The sequence below is a fragment of the Alligator sinensis genome, unplaced genomic scaffold (assembly GCF_000455745.1).
Source record: "Alligator sinensis unplaced genomic scaffold, ASM45574v1 scaffold607_1, whole genome shotgun sequence".
Taxonomy (NCBI): domain Eukaryota; kingdom Metazoa; phylum Chordata; order Crocodylia; family Alligatoridae; genus Alligator; species Alligator sinensis.
The window spans coordinates 331582-345951 of NW_005841935.1; the positions used below are offsets into that span (position 1 = coordinate 331582).

At 42.3% G+C, this 14370-nt stretch overlaps 1 protein-coding gene across 4 annotated transcripts in view; it reads right to left on the reverse strand.

Moving 5' to 3' along the window:
* Positions 1-14370, reverse strand: part of DGKQ (diacylglycerol kinase theta) — a 149529-nt gene that overhangs the window by 88053 nt on the left and 47106 nt on the right. For 2 of the 4 annotated variants that reach the window (XM_025199097.1, XM_025199098.1), the window contains exons 3-4: positions 6292-6391; positions 1068-1153 (exon numbers count right to left, since the gene is read on the reverse strand). In XM_025199097.1, coding sequence (XP_025054882.1) covers positions 1068-1153; positions 6292-6391 — 186 coding nt within the window. Of the gene's footprint in view, positions 1-1067; positions 1154-6291; positions 6393-14370 lie in introns of those variants that run through there. The other 2 variants (XM_025199100.1, XM_025199099.1) reach the window with 1 other exon arrangement.

Here is a 14370-nt window from a genome sequence, read left to right on the forward strand (position 1 = left end):
GGGGGAAGAGGGGGGGCGGGCGGGGCAGCATTCTGCCTAGCTAGAGCAGAGCCTGGGTCTACCAAGCTTGCTGATGTCTGGGAAGGGGGGTAATCCTCTTCACTTCCCCCCCAAAACATACAGAGAACTAGAGACACCCTGCCCAGCCATAGGCAACCCTGGTCTCCTGGGTCATAGCAAGCAGAAAAGCAAGGAAATTCCACCTTGCTTGCTGCTTCCTGGAAGATGGGGTTGTGCTGTAGCTGGGCAGGGTGTCCCTGGCTCCCAGCACTTGTGCATGAAGGAGAGGACCAGGGGGATTTCTCTCCCCAGGCCCTTGCTGCTGCTCAGGAGACCTAGCCTGTGCTCCAGCCAGTGTCCCTGGCTCCACTGACTGGGGAAAACTGGGGGGAGGATTTTCCCTCCTCCCCTCCCCCTTGCTTCCCAGGGAAACCCCACGGGATATTACTCCTCAGCAGAGTTATCTCATTCTTTCACTGGTGCTGCTGACCAGAGAGCTTCTCCAGCTGGTCAGCAGCAAAAGTGAAAGTTGTTATTCCTTTTTCCCTTTTCCTGACAGCCTGTACATGGCATGATGTATTCATCATGAAAGGATAACAATATCATGATTGGAGTAACATCTATGAGGCACCCTCAGATGCATACGATTTCACAGTTATATGGCTTCTGCAGGGCCTCTTACTATCCCTGGGATAAGCATTTCAGACTGCCAAGAACTCTCAAAATACAAAACAGCATTTGTTGTCCCCTTCCAATATCGTGAAAATTAAAATTTAAAAACAGAATGAAAATGGCACAGCCACTTCTGTAAATATCAGATTTAAAGATCTATGGATTTTATATAAATATTCAAGTTTTATGTATTCTACAGTTCCTTATTAATCAACAGGTACATTTCGCAAATCATTTTGCATTTGATACTTAGCACCCAGAGACATTACAAGAAATAAATCCTTTAAAATAGCTAGAAAGTTATCATAAAAGTCTACATTAAACATTATTTTTTCATAATTAAAGTGTACAATTGCATTTTATATCATGTTCCAGCCATAAAAGTGCACTCTTACATGGTCCTGATGCCCATCCTGATGGCACTGACGGCAGTCACTGCAAGCAAACGGAACACAATCTATATGCACGTGTAGTTCACATACTAAAAGCAAAAAAGTAGAAACAGGAAATGTTTCATCTCCAAGACAGTGTAAAAAGTAAGTAAGCCTATTTGTACAACACTTTCTCTGATGCTCTTTTCCATTCAGAAAAGATCAATGCGTAGGAAAGAAAATCTAAGTTTGTCTTAAACAATTTCACTATTTCTTCCCATTCAATTAAAACAACAGTTTATCACAGGGATGACAATATTCTCATAAGCATAACCAAGTCGTCTTCTCTAACATAACCAGCTCACATTTTAAATTGGAGAATTCAGAGTTCAGAAAATTCTTATCTATAGGAATGTTTCTTTTTCCACATCTGAAAATAAAACCCTCGATTTAGAAGAGGCATCTAAAACTATGACCAACTAATTAAATTTTAATTAGACAAACTTTATTCTAATATCCCATCTCAAAGATGAGCACAAAGAATGGTCACAAATTATACTCTATGGCCTCAACAAAGTTATGAAGGAAATGCAATGCTAAAATGTTAGTAGTATCGTCCTGTGTTCTTGCACCCTTATCTCTGAATGAATCAAAAACAGACTTTTTCCTTGCCACATCCTTAGCTGGGACTAGAAGCAGGCATTAGAAGAGTCATTGGAAGCAGCAGCTTTATGTGCTCAGCGCATGTGTTCAATGGTGAGGCAGTAAGGTGAAATCTACACTGCCACTGTGTATGTTGCACCTATTCTGTGGAAAGGCAGAGATGCATCATGAGCATTATGCCCACATCTTTAAAGTTCGTTAGGAAATGCAAAGATTTCTTACAGCACCATAAAGGAAATCCCTTCCCAAATGCCTTAACCACAACTGTTAGTAGAAAGATGAAATAACTTTCCTAAATGATCTGAGTATATGCATAAGTCCTGAAGGAACCTTTTACTGCTCCCACTTAACAAGGGATGGACTTCTTTCATGAGCAGACTTGTAAGAAGGATCCCTGAAGAGAGATAAGGAAGGAGAATTTGTGATTGACAGCATATATAATTATACGGTAGTTCGCCATAAGCTATCATGCCCAGGACCAAGTGGTCACATGTTATTTGGGTCTACGCTGGAAAGAGCGAGCCAGGCTAGCTCTAGACAGGAAAGAGGAATGCTTGCAACCATCTCCAACTGTAATGTCTAACTCCCCGCCTACTGGAGAAATTGAAGAAGGAGGTGGTTTGCTGAGCCATCAAGGACTTTTGCTTATTAAACCATAAGTGCTTGCTTTTTTGATAACAAGGCATCTAAGTAGTACAGCCACACACTGTATATAGCTGAAATTCTCCAAGTTTGGAAGTCAGCCATTGAATCCTTGAGGGAATAAAGAGCTTGGTTGTATTTTGGAGTTGAAAGTACTGGGACTCTACCACTATCTGAACATCTCTGGATAGTGCACATCCCTGAAGCCAATGATCTCCTCTCGACTGTGATAGCCTCATATCCTATGGGAGTGGTTAGTGTCAACAGACATTGATAATTCATTCGTGATTGTAAACTGTAAGCTTGAAAAGGAGTGGGTCCAGTTACCAAAAAAAGTCCAATCTCCATGGCTCCTTTTCTTTAGGCACTGACTTGTTTTGGTCCACTTTGTTAGCCTCCAACACAAATGATAAGGATGGAGTAGAGCTGGAGTACAAGAAACGTGCTCCCTTGTGAAAAACTCTGTATCCTATCTGCTCTTATTGATGCCCCCTTTCTCATCCCTGCCCTCCAACACCACAGAGGTTTGCCTGAAGTACAGCAGGGTCCCAGTTCATATCACTGATAGGTATAGCCTCAGATGGATCCAGGTCGTGTTAAGGTATCTAGAAAGATATGTGGAGGTAGCTCAGCCAACTCCTCCGGAAAGCTGCACAGCTCTCGTGCCACCCACCCCATCAAATTCAGAAAGATACTGGCATCATTTGTAAGGGGTAGTGCATTTGAAACAGCTGTGCCATGTGGAAGGAAGACCACACAAAGTCCATTATCAGCTCTAATCCCAGACACGACAGCTAGGTAGCTACCAATGGCAGATGATACACTGGGTCTGACTAAAATGATGATGTTGAACAACACCAGGAAGGCATGTAGGCAGTCTACTGCTTAGGATCCTGGGGTGTGGGAAAAAAAATCCAGGCAGTAGAGACATGCTAAATAAGAGGGAATCTCCTAAAACCAATAGTTTGCCATTTTAACATTACCATAGAAACAGATCCCGTAATGGCTGGATTTTTTTCCGGGGCCTACACAACAGAGAGGAGAGCAGTGGCAGATACTCATATGCTTGCAGAGTCAGGTCATCTCTATAAGCAGTGCCTAGGGTGAGAAAATTGCTTGCTTTGGTATCAGGTTGATTCAAAAGGGTCAGTCAAGGGAGAAAAGATAGACTCCCAGGGAATCGTAAGATCCTAAGAAGCCAACAACCTGGAAGCAAGAGCTCTCAGCCCACTAAGGAAAAATTGGGGAAACTTATGGTACTGGCAGGACAGCTGGTACCTGTAACAGGGGCCTTTGTCCTTGTCAATTTAAGAAGGAAAGAGCAGCTGAGTTTAAAACTAGCTATATTGGACTACGCAGCCAGGTAACAGCAGGGAAACAGGAACAGGAGACTAGAGGGAAAACATTTGTGCTAGAGGGAAAACATTTGTGCATGGTGGAGGAGCTGGAACATGTTTGGTAATGTTGGAAACGCTCTGTAAACCTTGTAAAGCATCAACAGGCAGCATAATTCCACCCTCCCTCCTCCAATCAAAATGTGAAGGTGAATAACTTAATATTTTTCTAACTAACAAACAGAAAGTCAACCTGGAACTCCAAAATGTGTTTCCTAGTAAGACTTTTTTTGCTTTTTTTATAGAACTATACTTTAAAATGTGTATTCAATGTGGAGCAACGTGACCAGAGATATATAAGCTCACCTCCTGAGTGTAAGCCAGCAGTCTGGCCCGGCACTCTGCAGAAGAGAGGAGCTCCAGATGGACCTGCAGGGATCTAAGGGCTAGAGGACAGTACAAAGGGCTGTGGGACTGAGGGAATCAAACCAGAGTGGGGTTTGATTTTAACTGGAAGCATTTGCTTGTATCTTGGTTTATAACTGGGGGACCAGGTTGTGGTTGTGGGGTGGGAGGGGTGAATTGGAGGCCATGCAGCAAAGTGCCAAGGGGGAGCTCTGTGTTATGCCCTATAAAGGACATGGACACAGTGGGGCTGAAGCCTGGGAGACAAAGCTCAAGACAGTGGGCTGAGGGCTTCAGCAAGAGAAAAGGGGCCAAAGCCAAGGCTCAGACAAAGGGAATGTGGATGGCACTTGGAAGTCCCACGAAAAATAATGATGAAGTGACACTTGTGAGGCATGGTTGTGGCTATGGGGGCAGCTGGAGGCCATAATTAACTCCCCTAAAGTAAGCTACTGGCTGAGGGCACAGATAGAGCCAATAGGGCCCAATCAGCTAGGCCACGTGTGGATCCAAGGGGCACACACTCAAAGGCTTAACCTCCCGACAAAGTACACTTGCCATCACAGCATGGCAGGTGCGACCATGAGGAAGTTATCCTGAAGATCTGTTGGAAACTGGTAGTTCGGCCACTAGAGGCCATTATGGCCACGCTCAGGAGCCGGTTCTTTCATATTACCACTGACATATCCACTCCAAGTTCAAGGTGAAGTGCCTATTCTTTAGCAGACTCTCTTATCTGGGTTTGCCAGAAAAGTGTGCGTCATAAGTGCCACCAGCTTAGCAGTTGTTGCCAGTTGTGGGTACACATGACACAGCAAGCTGTTGGATGAAACCACTGCATTCTTGTTGTGCTGATGACAGGGCCCAGGTCTCCAAGAGTTTCTTTTGGAGTTTTTAGTGGATGGGAAGCTTCTGCAAATGCCCACGGACTCAACGTTTTTACAAAACAGGAAGCACCAGGCAACTTAAAAGGCATGACAAAGCAATGTGCCAGTAAGCTCCAAGTGAGGGACTTACCTCTGGGGTGTGATCTACTCATGGAAAGCACACCAGGTTTGCAAAGGCTGAAGGAGGAGACTGATGTGGAGATGCAGTGCCACAGCTTGTCCTGACCTGAACATGAAGGATTTCCTCCCTTTCCTTCTGGTCCTAAAAATCAAAGGACCTATGATATATATATCATCTCTCTCAGTGATGCGGTATTATCCAAGATCAGTGACGCACTACCTCTGGAAGAATTGGGAGGGCAAGCAGGGAGGGTAAGGAGTGGGGGTCTGGCCCTTCCCCCACCCCTGCTTCTGCCTTCCCTGCCACAACAGTGAAGGGTATAAATTTAAGACTAATTTCCATTAATTAGATTCTGTACATGGAAAAACAACAAATTACATTTTCCATGTATAGACTCTAGTTATTGGTGGGGGGGAGGAATCATTGTAAATTTAAAAGTTTTCTTGAATTTGGGTAAATGCAACAAGTACTCAAAACCTTGACTATGCATTTTAAAATACAATTCTATAAAAGAAAAGTCTTACTAAGAAAAGCATGTTGAAGTTCCATGTTGATTTTCTGTTTCTTAATTAGAAAAATATGAAGTTACTCACCTTCAAATTGAAGGAGGGAGGGTGGCATTATGCTGCCTGTTGATACGTCACAGGGTTTACAGAGTGTTTCTAACATTATCAGATATATTCAGGCTCATACCTACCTCCTCCTCCTGTCTTGAGCACAAGACTGACTGCCTCTTCACTTTCAACTTTGCTGCCACTAGTACTGCTGAACAAAGGTAAGTAAAATAAAACTTAGAACTTGCTTTTTGTTGCCTCAGTCTGGGGCATATCTAGCCAAAGTATCAAGACTGGCCCCGAGTTAACAGCCAGAGCAAATCTGGATGACAAAATTCACATTTAGTGAAGAGTTCATATTTGTGGCAGTAATTGTATTCCTTGACTTAGACATGAAACAGACAAAAGTACAAGTATAGCTTGTGTCATGAATGCAAAAGCAAAGGGATTTATGAGATGGTTGTTAGCATATGGTGAGATTTTAAATGATATACACAGACACTGTGTGTGTGTGTGTGTGTGTGTGTGTGCGCACACGTGGATGTGCACACGCACATGTGCACACATGTATGCATATGCATGTATTACACCCATTTAAATAAAATGTATACTTGAAGATGCATGCACATGTTTTAAAGTTACCTTCACATCGAAATGCAGGCAATTCCAGTGGCTTTCTGCACACAGTGCAAAACTTTCTCTTGTAGTGTCCTGGTGGTCCAAAACAATGTGCAACCGGAACCTACCAATGAAAACATATGACACTTAACCTTGACAATTTTAGGAAATTAAATGATGCTTCACAGAAATTTCCTTCTCAAGTGGCAAGTAGATTAGAAGTCAACTTGAAGTGGTACAAATTTAAAATAAAAATGTGGGTTTTGATATTTTATATTACATAAAATAAACAATTTCAATATTTAAAAACAAACCAGTGTTTATTATTATTAGTTACACTATAATGCAAGGGACAATAATTTCTTTGAGTGATATCTTCTATTGGACCAACTATGTAGTTGGGATAAACTTAAATAAGATTTTGAATGCAAGACATTCTTTGTCAGGATATAACTAGGGACCTACCGAAATCGCGGCAGAAATGTGCTGCACAGTTGCGCAGTTAATCTTGCATAATTTGCCACGCCCCCTCCCTGATTGACAGAGGGGTCCCAGCAGCCCCACTGCTTGCTGCTGATCAGCCAGGAAGCAAAACCCACTGTTTTAAATATGCCATGGTTTTTGCCTCCTGGCCAATCAGCAACAAGGGCAGGGTTGCTGATGCCCCTCAGCCAATCAGTGACAGGATGCAAAACCGACAGTATAATTAAACTATAGTTTTTGCTTCCTGGTTGATAATTGGCAAGTGGCACAGCTGCCAGGACCCCTCTGCCAATCAGCGACGGGGAGGATGCGGGGTGGCAGGGGAAGAAGACATAGCAAAACAAGCAAGACTAAAGGAGCTATGGTTTCACTAGGTCCCTAGTTCTAATTTAACAACATCCAAGGACTCTAACTTAGAAAAGAGCACTGCTGTTTTAGATGATCAACACCCACATATGAAAATGTGGACCTTGATCTGAAGGGTTTATAATCTAATTGGATGGATATACAATTAAAAGGTGTCCAAAAGTAAATATTCTGCAAGTTAATTTTATAAAGGGAGGTATTATTAAATATTTTCTTTCCAGGCCAGTAACCATATACCTTTTGTACCTGTCCTAGTACTGGAGCCAACCAGCTGACAAAACATGTCCTATACTCTACTCTGCCCACATAAAACAGAAAATTGCCTAAAACAGTGGTCATCAACCTACACCCACAGAGCTTTTGGATCCAGCCTGTGGAGCTGTGGCTTCAACAGCATTTGGCAATGGGGTGACTCTGCCTGAGCTGCTTTGCAATGAAGCACCTCAGGCTTCAATGGAGAGGACTTTTGCCATGCCACACCACAGCAGCAGTCAGGTCCCAGTGGGGACCAGTCTGGGGTCGCAGTCTGGCCCTCTGCCGGAAACACTGGCAACCTCCAGCCAAGAGAGCCAATTAATGTTTCAAAGACTGGTCAGCAAAGACATCTATTCTGAACCTCAACTGATCCTGTTTATAGTAGATGAAAGAGACCAGACTGAAAATTATTTTTCTGAATTCTGAGGAAGATATACTACCAGTCTTATGGTCCAGAAAGGAACTCAACTTCCCACTGATCAGTAATATATTTCAAGGTTCTGTTGCTAAGGGCTAAACTAATAGTTTTAGCAAACCTTTTAGTGACATTAATGCATGAGATAAAATCTGTTGTTTTGCTCACATATCAAGTAATATCGCTGAAATCCAGAAATAAGTAATGTACCAAAATAAAGAATAGGAGAAACACCCTAGTTGAGCAGTTAAAACCAGATGCCCTACTTCTGATACAGCCTGAATTTAATAATAGCTATAAGTGCATCTTATAACCAAGTCTCTTCATCAAGCACAATAATGCTACCAAACTGCAAGAATCAGTATCTAAAAGACAGAAACTGACACTAACAAGTGTGAAAACTTAACATTAAAATACATAGTTAAATATATGATCCACACCCTGCAGACAATTTTTAATACCATACTGTATTAGTATGATAGCAATATGCAAGACAGACAAATGTGCTTTTCAGATTTCAGAATTCAAATTACTCCTATCTATAAATTGTGGTTAGCTTTCAATACTTAAAATTTAAAGTTTTATATAAATGTAGCAGTAGGCAACCGCCAATCCTTTCTTGATCACAATGCATGCATAAGAGATCACCAGGATCTTTAATGTGTATGCCTAGGGAAGAGTATGGAGGAGTGGAGACCGCCCAGACTTTCCATCTCCCCTTTCGACCATTGAGACAATATCCAAAGGCCAGACTGAGTCCAGAAGTTTGGTGCCTTGATAGCTGTAGTTATATGAATGCCCAGGAATCATGTTGTCTTGATTTTAACAAACCAACACAGCCTCCATGACTATCCAATAAACTGCCATCCTTCACAGCTCCACGATAATAAGCTATATCCTATTTCTGATGAAATTTAAAATAATGATTTAAAAAAGTACTGGAAACAATTTTTAAAAGCAGATTCTAGATAATATATGACATCATGCAAACATAAGGCAGAGGTAATAACTTTTATTAGACCAACTAGATATTTTCAAAAAAAATTCTTTATTTGCAAGCTTTTGGGCATAGGCACCCTTCTTCACAGCATTTATCAGTGACACTATCAGCTACACCAGCCAAAAAAAGCCGACTGCCAATAAAGTTAATTTTCCTTTTATTGGTGCTGATTTGATATGGACCAATATAAATCGGTGCACCTCCAGTTAAAAGCAACCATGTAATCCTTTTTGTACAGTCAGTTCAGCATTTTATTGATGGTGCACATCCTCTCTCAAGCACCAAGATACAGTGCTCATCAGCATACATACAAAACCCATACTAGAAGGCAGATATATGAACAGAGGAAGGGAAGGAAAGGAAAGGAAGGATGGATAAACCCAAGAATGTTCATTGTTTAGAAAAATATTTTGGGTGGACAGGAGAAATAAAGACTTTTTTGCTTCCTGTTAAAAAAATGTAAAGGGGAAGGGGGAAGGTAGGGGATAGGTTTTGTTTCTAGAAAGGAAGAAAGTTACCCTAATATTGAAAGTTGTTGTTGAAAATCATTTACAGAAGCATAGGCTTAAAAGAGGGATGTTTCCCTGTGTAAATGAAGGAAATACTTAATCCTAAATCCTCTTGAAAACCTCCAACAAAGGAATTCCTTGAGCAGCTTGTTCCATTGTCCTACTGTTCTTAGAGTTGAGAAGTTCTCAGAGACATAATCCAGATCTGCTTTAGTGAAGTTTAAACCTATTGTTTGATGATCTGCCTTCTGTACCAGGAGAGAACAGTTGAACAAGGAACCTTTTTTTATAGCATCCTTTCAATTATTTGATAACTAATATCTCAATCTCCCTTTCTGCAAACTAAACATACCTAGTTTTCTCAATCTTTCTTCGTAATATTCCAACACCTTTATCATCTTTCTTCCTTGACTTTGAATCCCTTCCAATTTCTCCATATCCTTAAAACACAAAGCCAAAGGTGCACACAATACATCCAGTGCTGAGTAAAGCAGCACAGTCAGCCCCCATGTCTTACATGCCCTTCGTCTATTAATGCAACCCAAAACTATATTTGTATTTTGCAACTGTCACACTGCCAACACAATCAATCAGGAATCTCTCTATTTCCCCTAGTACCATTTATTTTTAAATGATCTGACAGCAACTGAGCCAGGACATGACTCTGTGGACCCCACTCAAGACCTCCTGCCATTCTGATAGTGATCATTTAGTTACTCTTTATTTGTATTTATTCAACCAATTATGTATCCACCTAACAAAAATTCTTTCAAGTTCACATTTCTCCAGTTTACTTATGAGAATGTAACACAGAACTGTATCAAAATCTACTATATCCAGTACATTATATCAACCACACTCCCCGCATCCCCACAATGAATTACCCCAAAGGTAATCAAACTGATTTGGCATGATTTATTTTTAATACAGCATACAGCCATCTAGGGATTGCTTCTTCCTCCTCCAGATGTCTAAAAATGGACTGCTTGAAAATTTTCTTTCAACTTCCCAGGCATTTTAGTCAGTTTGGCTGGTCTATAATTTCTCAGGTCAACCTTCCTCTCACCCATCTTTAAAAAAAGATAGACACAAAATAATCCATGATTTTGTAAGTACTGCTGCAGGAGCTGAGATTTCTTTCATCATTTTTTTTCAGCAACTTGGGATTAAATAAATCAGGCTCCACTGCCTTCAATTCACTCACAGCTGGCATAAGCTCTGGCATGCTCCTTCCTAACAATCCACAGCCCTGTTTCTGTGTCTTTATTAATTGTTAGCTTCCCAATCAGTTTGTTTAATTAGGCAAGGCAAAAATGTAATTGAGCAGCTCTTTTCCAAAAAGCTGTCCTCTACGTTATGAACTCACTGGTCATTTTATGATTTTCCCTCATTTTTTCCCCATCAGATACTAGGGAAATTAAAATCCCCCATGAGTATACCATAAGTTTGACCTAGTCTTTTTATTGTTTCTTTCTTTTTTTATGGTCAATTCAACTACAACCAGACAATGAACAAGGATTATTTAAATGAGGTAGAGGACAAACTAAACTATGAGACAACAAGAGAGACAGAGAGCTTTTGATGGATCTGAATTCAAGTCAGCAGGACCAAATGAACCTCATGCCAGGGTACTGAAAAGAAAGTCTAAAGTAGGTGTCTGGCCCACATTGTCTGCACAGAAAATTACTGGATAAAATCATTTATCTTAACACAATCATACCTTCCTTTATAACCCCTTAGTCCATGGTAGTTCAAAGGAAGTAACAATTAAAACATGTAAAAAGGGACAGTTGTAAAAACATACAAGCCCTTTGAAACATTTGAGAATTGGCTGAAGTGTTCCAAAATAATACTTCAATAAAGAAATATTATTTTCCTGTAAAAAGATACTATTTTGGAGTGTTTTACTTAGTTACTTGCGCAAGGGGATTGGAAGGAAGATCTTGCCAACTGCCTGGCTCCATATCCTAGAGCAGTGCCAGGTCCCCATTGGAAGACCCTGCACCCAACCATAGATTCATAGACACTAGGGCTGGAAGGGACATCAGAAGATCATCGAGTCCAGCCCCCTGCCCCAGGGGCAGGAATTCAGCAAGCATAATAGGATCCCAGCAAGATAAGCATCCAAATGTCCAGATGCCTGCTTGCACCCCCCCCGCCCCCACTGAAACCAGGGCAAATCTCCACCACAGCAAGCCAAACAGGCCGTCTCCCTCATCCCCCCCTCCAAGGTCTCCCCCACACTCCCCCAGCTGTGAGCCCCCTCCTCTGCCAAATGAACCATCCCAGTCCAGGGCTGGCAACAGCTCAGCTCCAGCTTTCAGCCCAGAGCCTGAGACCAAAGCTGGAGCTGAGCTACTGACTGCTCTGAGCTAGTACTTGAATAAAAGACAAGGCTCCCCACCCTTTGCTGACCGGGCGGAACAGGGGGATGGACACCCTTATCTTGGCTTTGATTAAATAAGATTGTCGGAAAATTCCCCTGTTTACATGTTTGTGCATTTGGCCCCTTTCTCTTCAAATATCTTAGGACTGTCTGGTCCAACCCCCCGCTTAAGGCAAGATCACCTTATTCCAAGTAATCCTTGCCATCCAAAACAAATCCATTTTCTAACCTCCTAACAAAACCATGTTACTAGACATTTGTGTTATTATTTATTGGCTTTACCTGGTCTGCATTTTTATTTTCCAAAGGACAGGTTTGATTTAAAAAAAAACTTCTCTCTTTACTGTTAGGGTAACAATAATTTGTATTATCGGGGAGCAAGGGATTTAAAACTGAATACAAAGGCATGACCTGTGGCCTAGCAAAGCTGCTAGCCACAAGGCAGAATGATATCTAAACCAGCCATTTGCTTATGTTAAGTAACCATCTTAATTGTGTTAACCATTTTTCTGGAAAAAGCAGCAATTAAGCCTGTGTGCTGTAAATCAGCTACAGTAAGGAACAAGATAAGATAGAGGGGCCCTCAAAAAGGGTGGCAGATGGTACAACCTAGACAGAAAAACAGACTGGAATGTGAAAAACAACACAATTAGTAACAAAATCTGAGATGAACATATGCACAAAGGTGAATGGTGATTGGTGAAGAAGCCTCCAGAAGCTTCCAGGTGTTGGTCAAAGTCCGCCCATTGACCGAAGAAAAGTCAAAGTCTTAGACAGGGGTGTAGGTTGTAGCCGTGTTGGTCTAAGGACATAGGCAGACAAGGTTCCTTGGGTGAATTTGATATCTTTTATTAGACCAACCCAAATGGTTGGAGAATAGTTATTAAGCAAGCTTTCGGGTTCAAAAACCCTTCGTCAGGCTAAGGAAGTGTCAGCAGTTGGTGTGTGCTCTTCCTGGATGGAATGAAAAGTAAAGAAGCCAGGGGCTGGGCTGGGCTGGGCTGGGGAGTCAGTTGCCAGGCAGATTATAATGTGTCAAAAATCCAATGTCTATGTTTAGTCCCTGATCTCTAGTATCCAGCAGGTTGATGAAATGGAGCTCATAGGCTCGTCTCTGGGAAGTTGTGTAAGTTTCCCTTGAGGATCAGGACTGAGAGATTGGAGAGAGAGTGGCCCTCCTGTGAGAAATGTGCCCCCACCGGTAATTGAGTGTTTCTGTCTTTGATGGATTTCCAGTGTGCGGGGTGTAGTAATAGTGGGGGTGGTGGAGATGTGGGGGCAGGTTTTGCATTTCTTGTCCTGGCACGATCTGGATCCTTTTGGTGTGTTCTGGGCTTGAGGAAGTTTGCTTCTGGTGATGAGGTTGGCGAGGTTTGGTGTGCTGGTTATGACATATCACCCCTCCCTTGAACCTGTACGAAAAATCCTCAGACAACTGCAACCCATACTAGAAAGAGACCCTATTCTTAAAAAGATCTTCCCAGAGCCACCCATCCTAGCCTTCAAACAAGCACCGAACCTCCAGTCAAGATATTAGGACTGCCACGCAGCTTAATGGGCAAGATCAGAGATGACCGTTCCAAATCCAATAGATAGTACTTGTTCACTTTTTTAACTGCATCAGTACCCCACCAGGGTATAATGTGCCATTGGGCATGGGTGACTGGTGCCTCCCAAGTCTGGGGGGTCACCAGAAGGGCAACAACCAGGGGGAGGTGGGTCCCCCAGCGGCTGGTCACCAAGCGCACCTGCAGCACGGCGGTGGCAGAAGTGCCAGCACTTCTGCCACTGGCAGAGTCAATTTCAGGGGTGGGGGGGGGGAGGGCATTAGCACTATCTGTGCCCCCCTACCAGTTGCTTGCCGTCAGGGGAGGTACCAGCGCTCTTGGGGGAGGGAGGCACATGCCCCCACTATGCATCACCTATGCCATTGGGATATGTCATTTTTCTGATTTAAGTTATAAAATTAAAAGTTTAAGTATCAGTTGCTCTTCATAAGCAATGGGTTATTATCCCAGCAAATTAGCTGTGTGGTGTTCAGTTCAAATTCACCTTCATTTACTCTTACCTTTCTTCTGGGACATAAGACCCCAAAAGGCTCCTAGCTAATGGAAGGAGAAAAGAAAACACCACTCCACAGAATACAGCTCAGATTCCATGACACACAATCACAGAAGAACAAAGCAAAAGTAGAGCAGAGTACGGTTGCATTCCAATGTGGAGTCTGGACAGTAAATCTCTCTAGAGGGTTCTCTTACAGGTTACCTTTAACATATTTTAAATCTGCGGAATGTTATGCCATCATAAAGTTTGAATAGTTTCAGAGTAGTCGTAGGTTAGCCTTAATGTTGCCTCAGACCTGCACTACTATAACTTGCCATTAGAGTTCCTGGGAAGCAGGGGCATGGACAGCAATTACGATTCTATCCCTCCCCAGGGGCGAGAGAGGAGGAGGGAGGGGAAAAAAAAAAATCTTGGGAGGGGGATGGGAGGAGGGAATTTGTTTGAAGGGAATGGGAGGAGAGAAGAAGTAAAGAGAACGGAGTGAAGATAATAATACTAATAATAAAAGGACCAAAATCTTGCACATGTTGTTTCACTGAATTGGCATTGGGAAGGGTTGGGTCAATACTCAAATCAGGGCACAGCTGCAACCCAGCAGGCTCACTGCATGCCACATCGGGGAAAG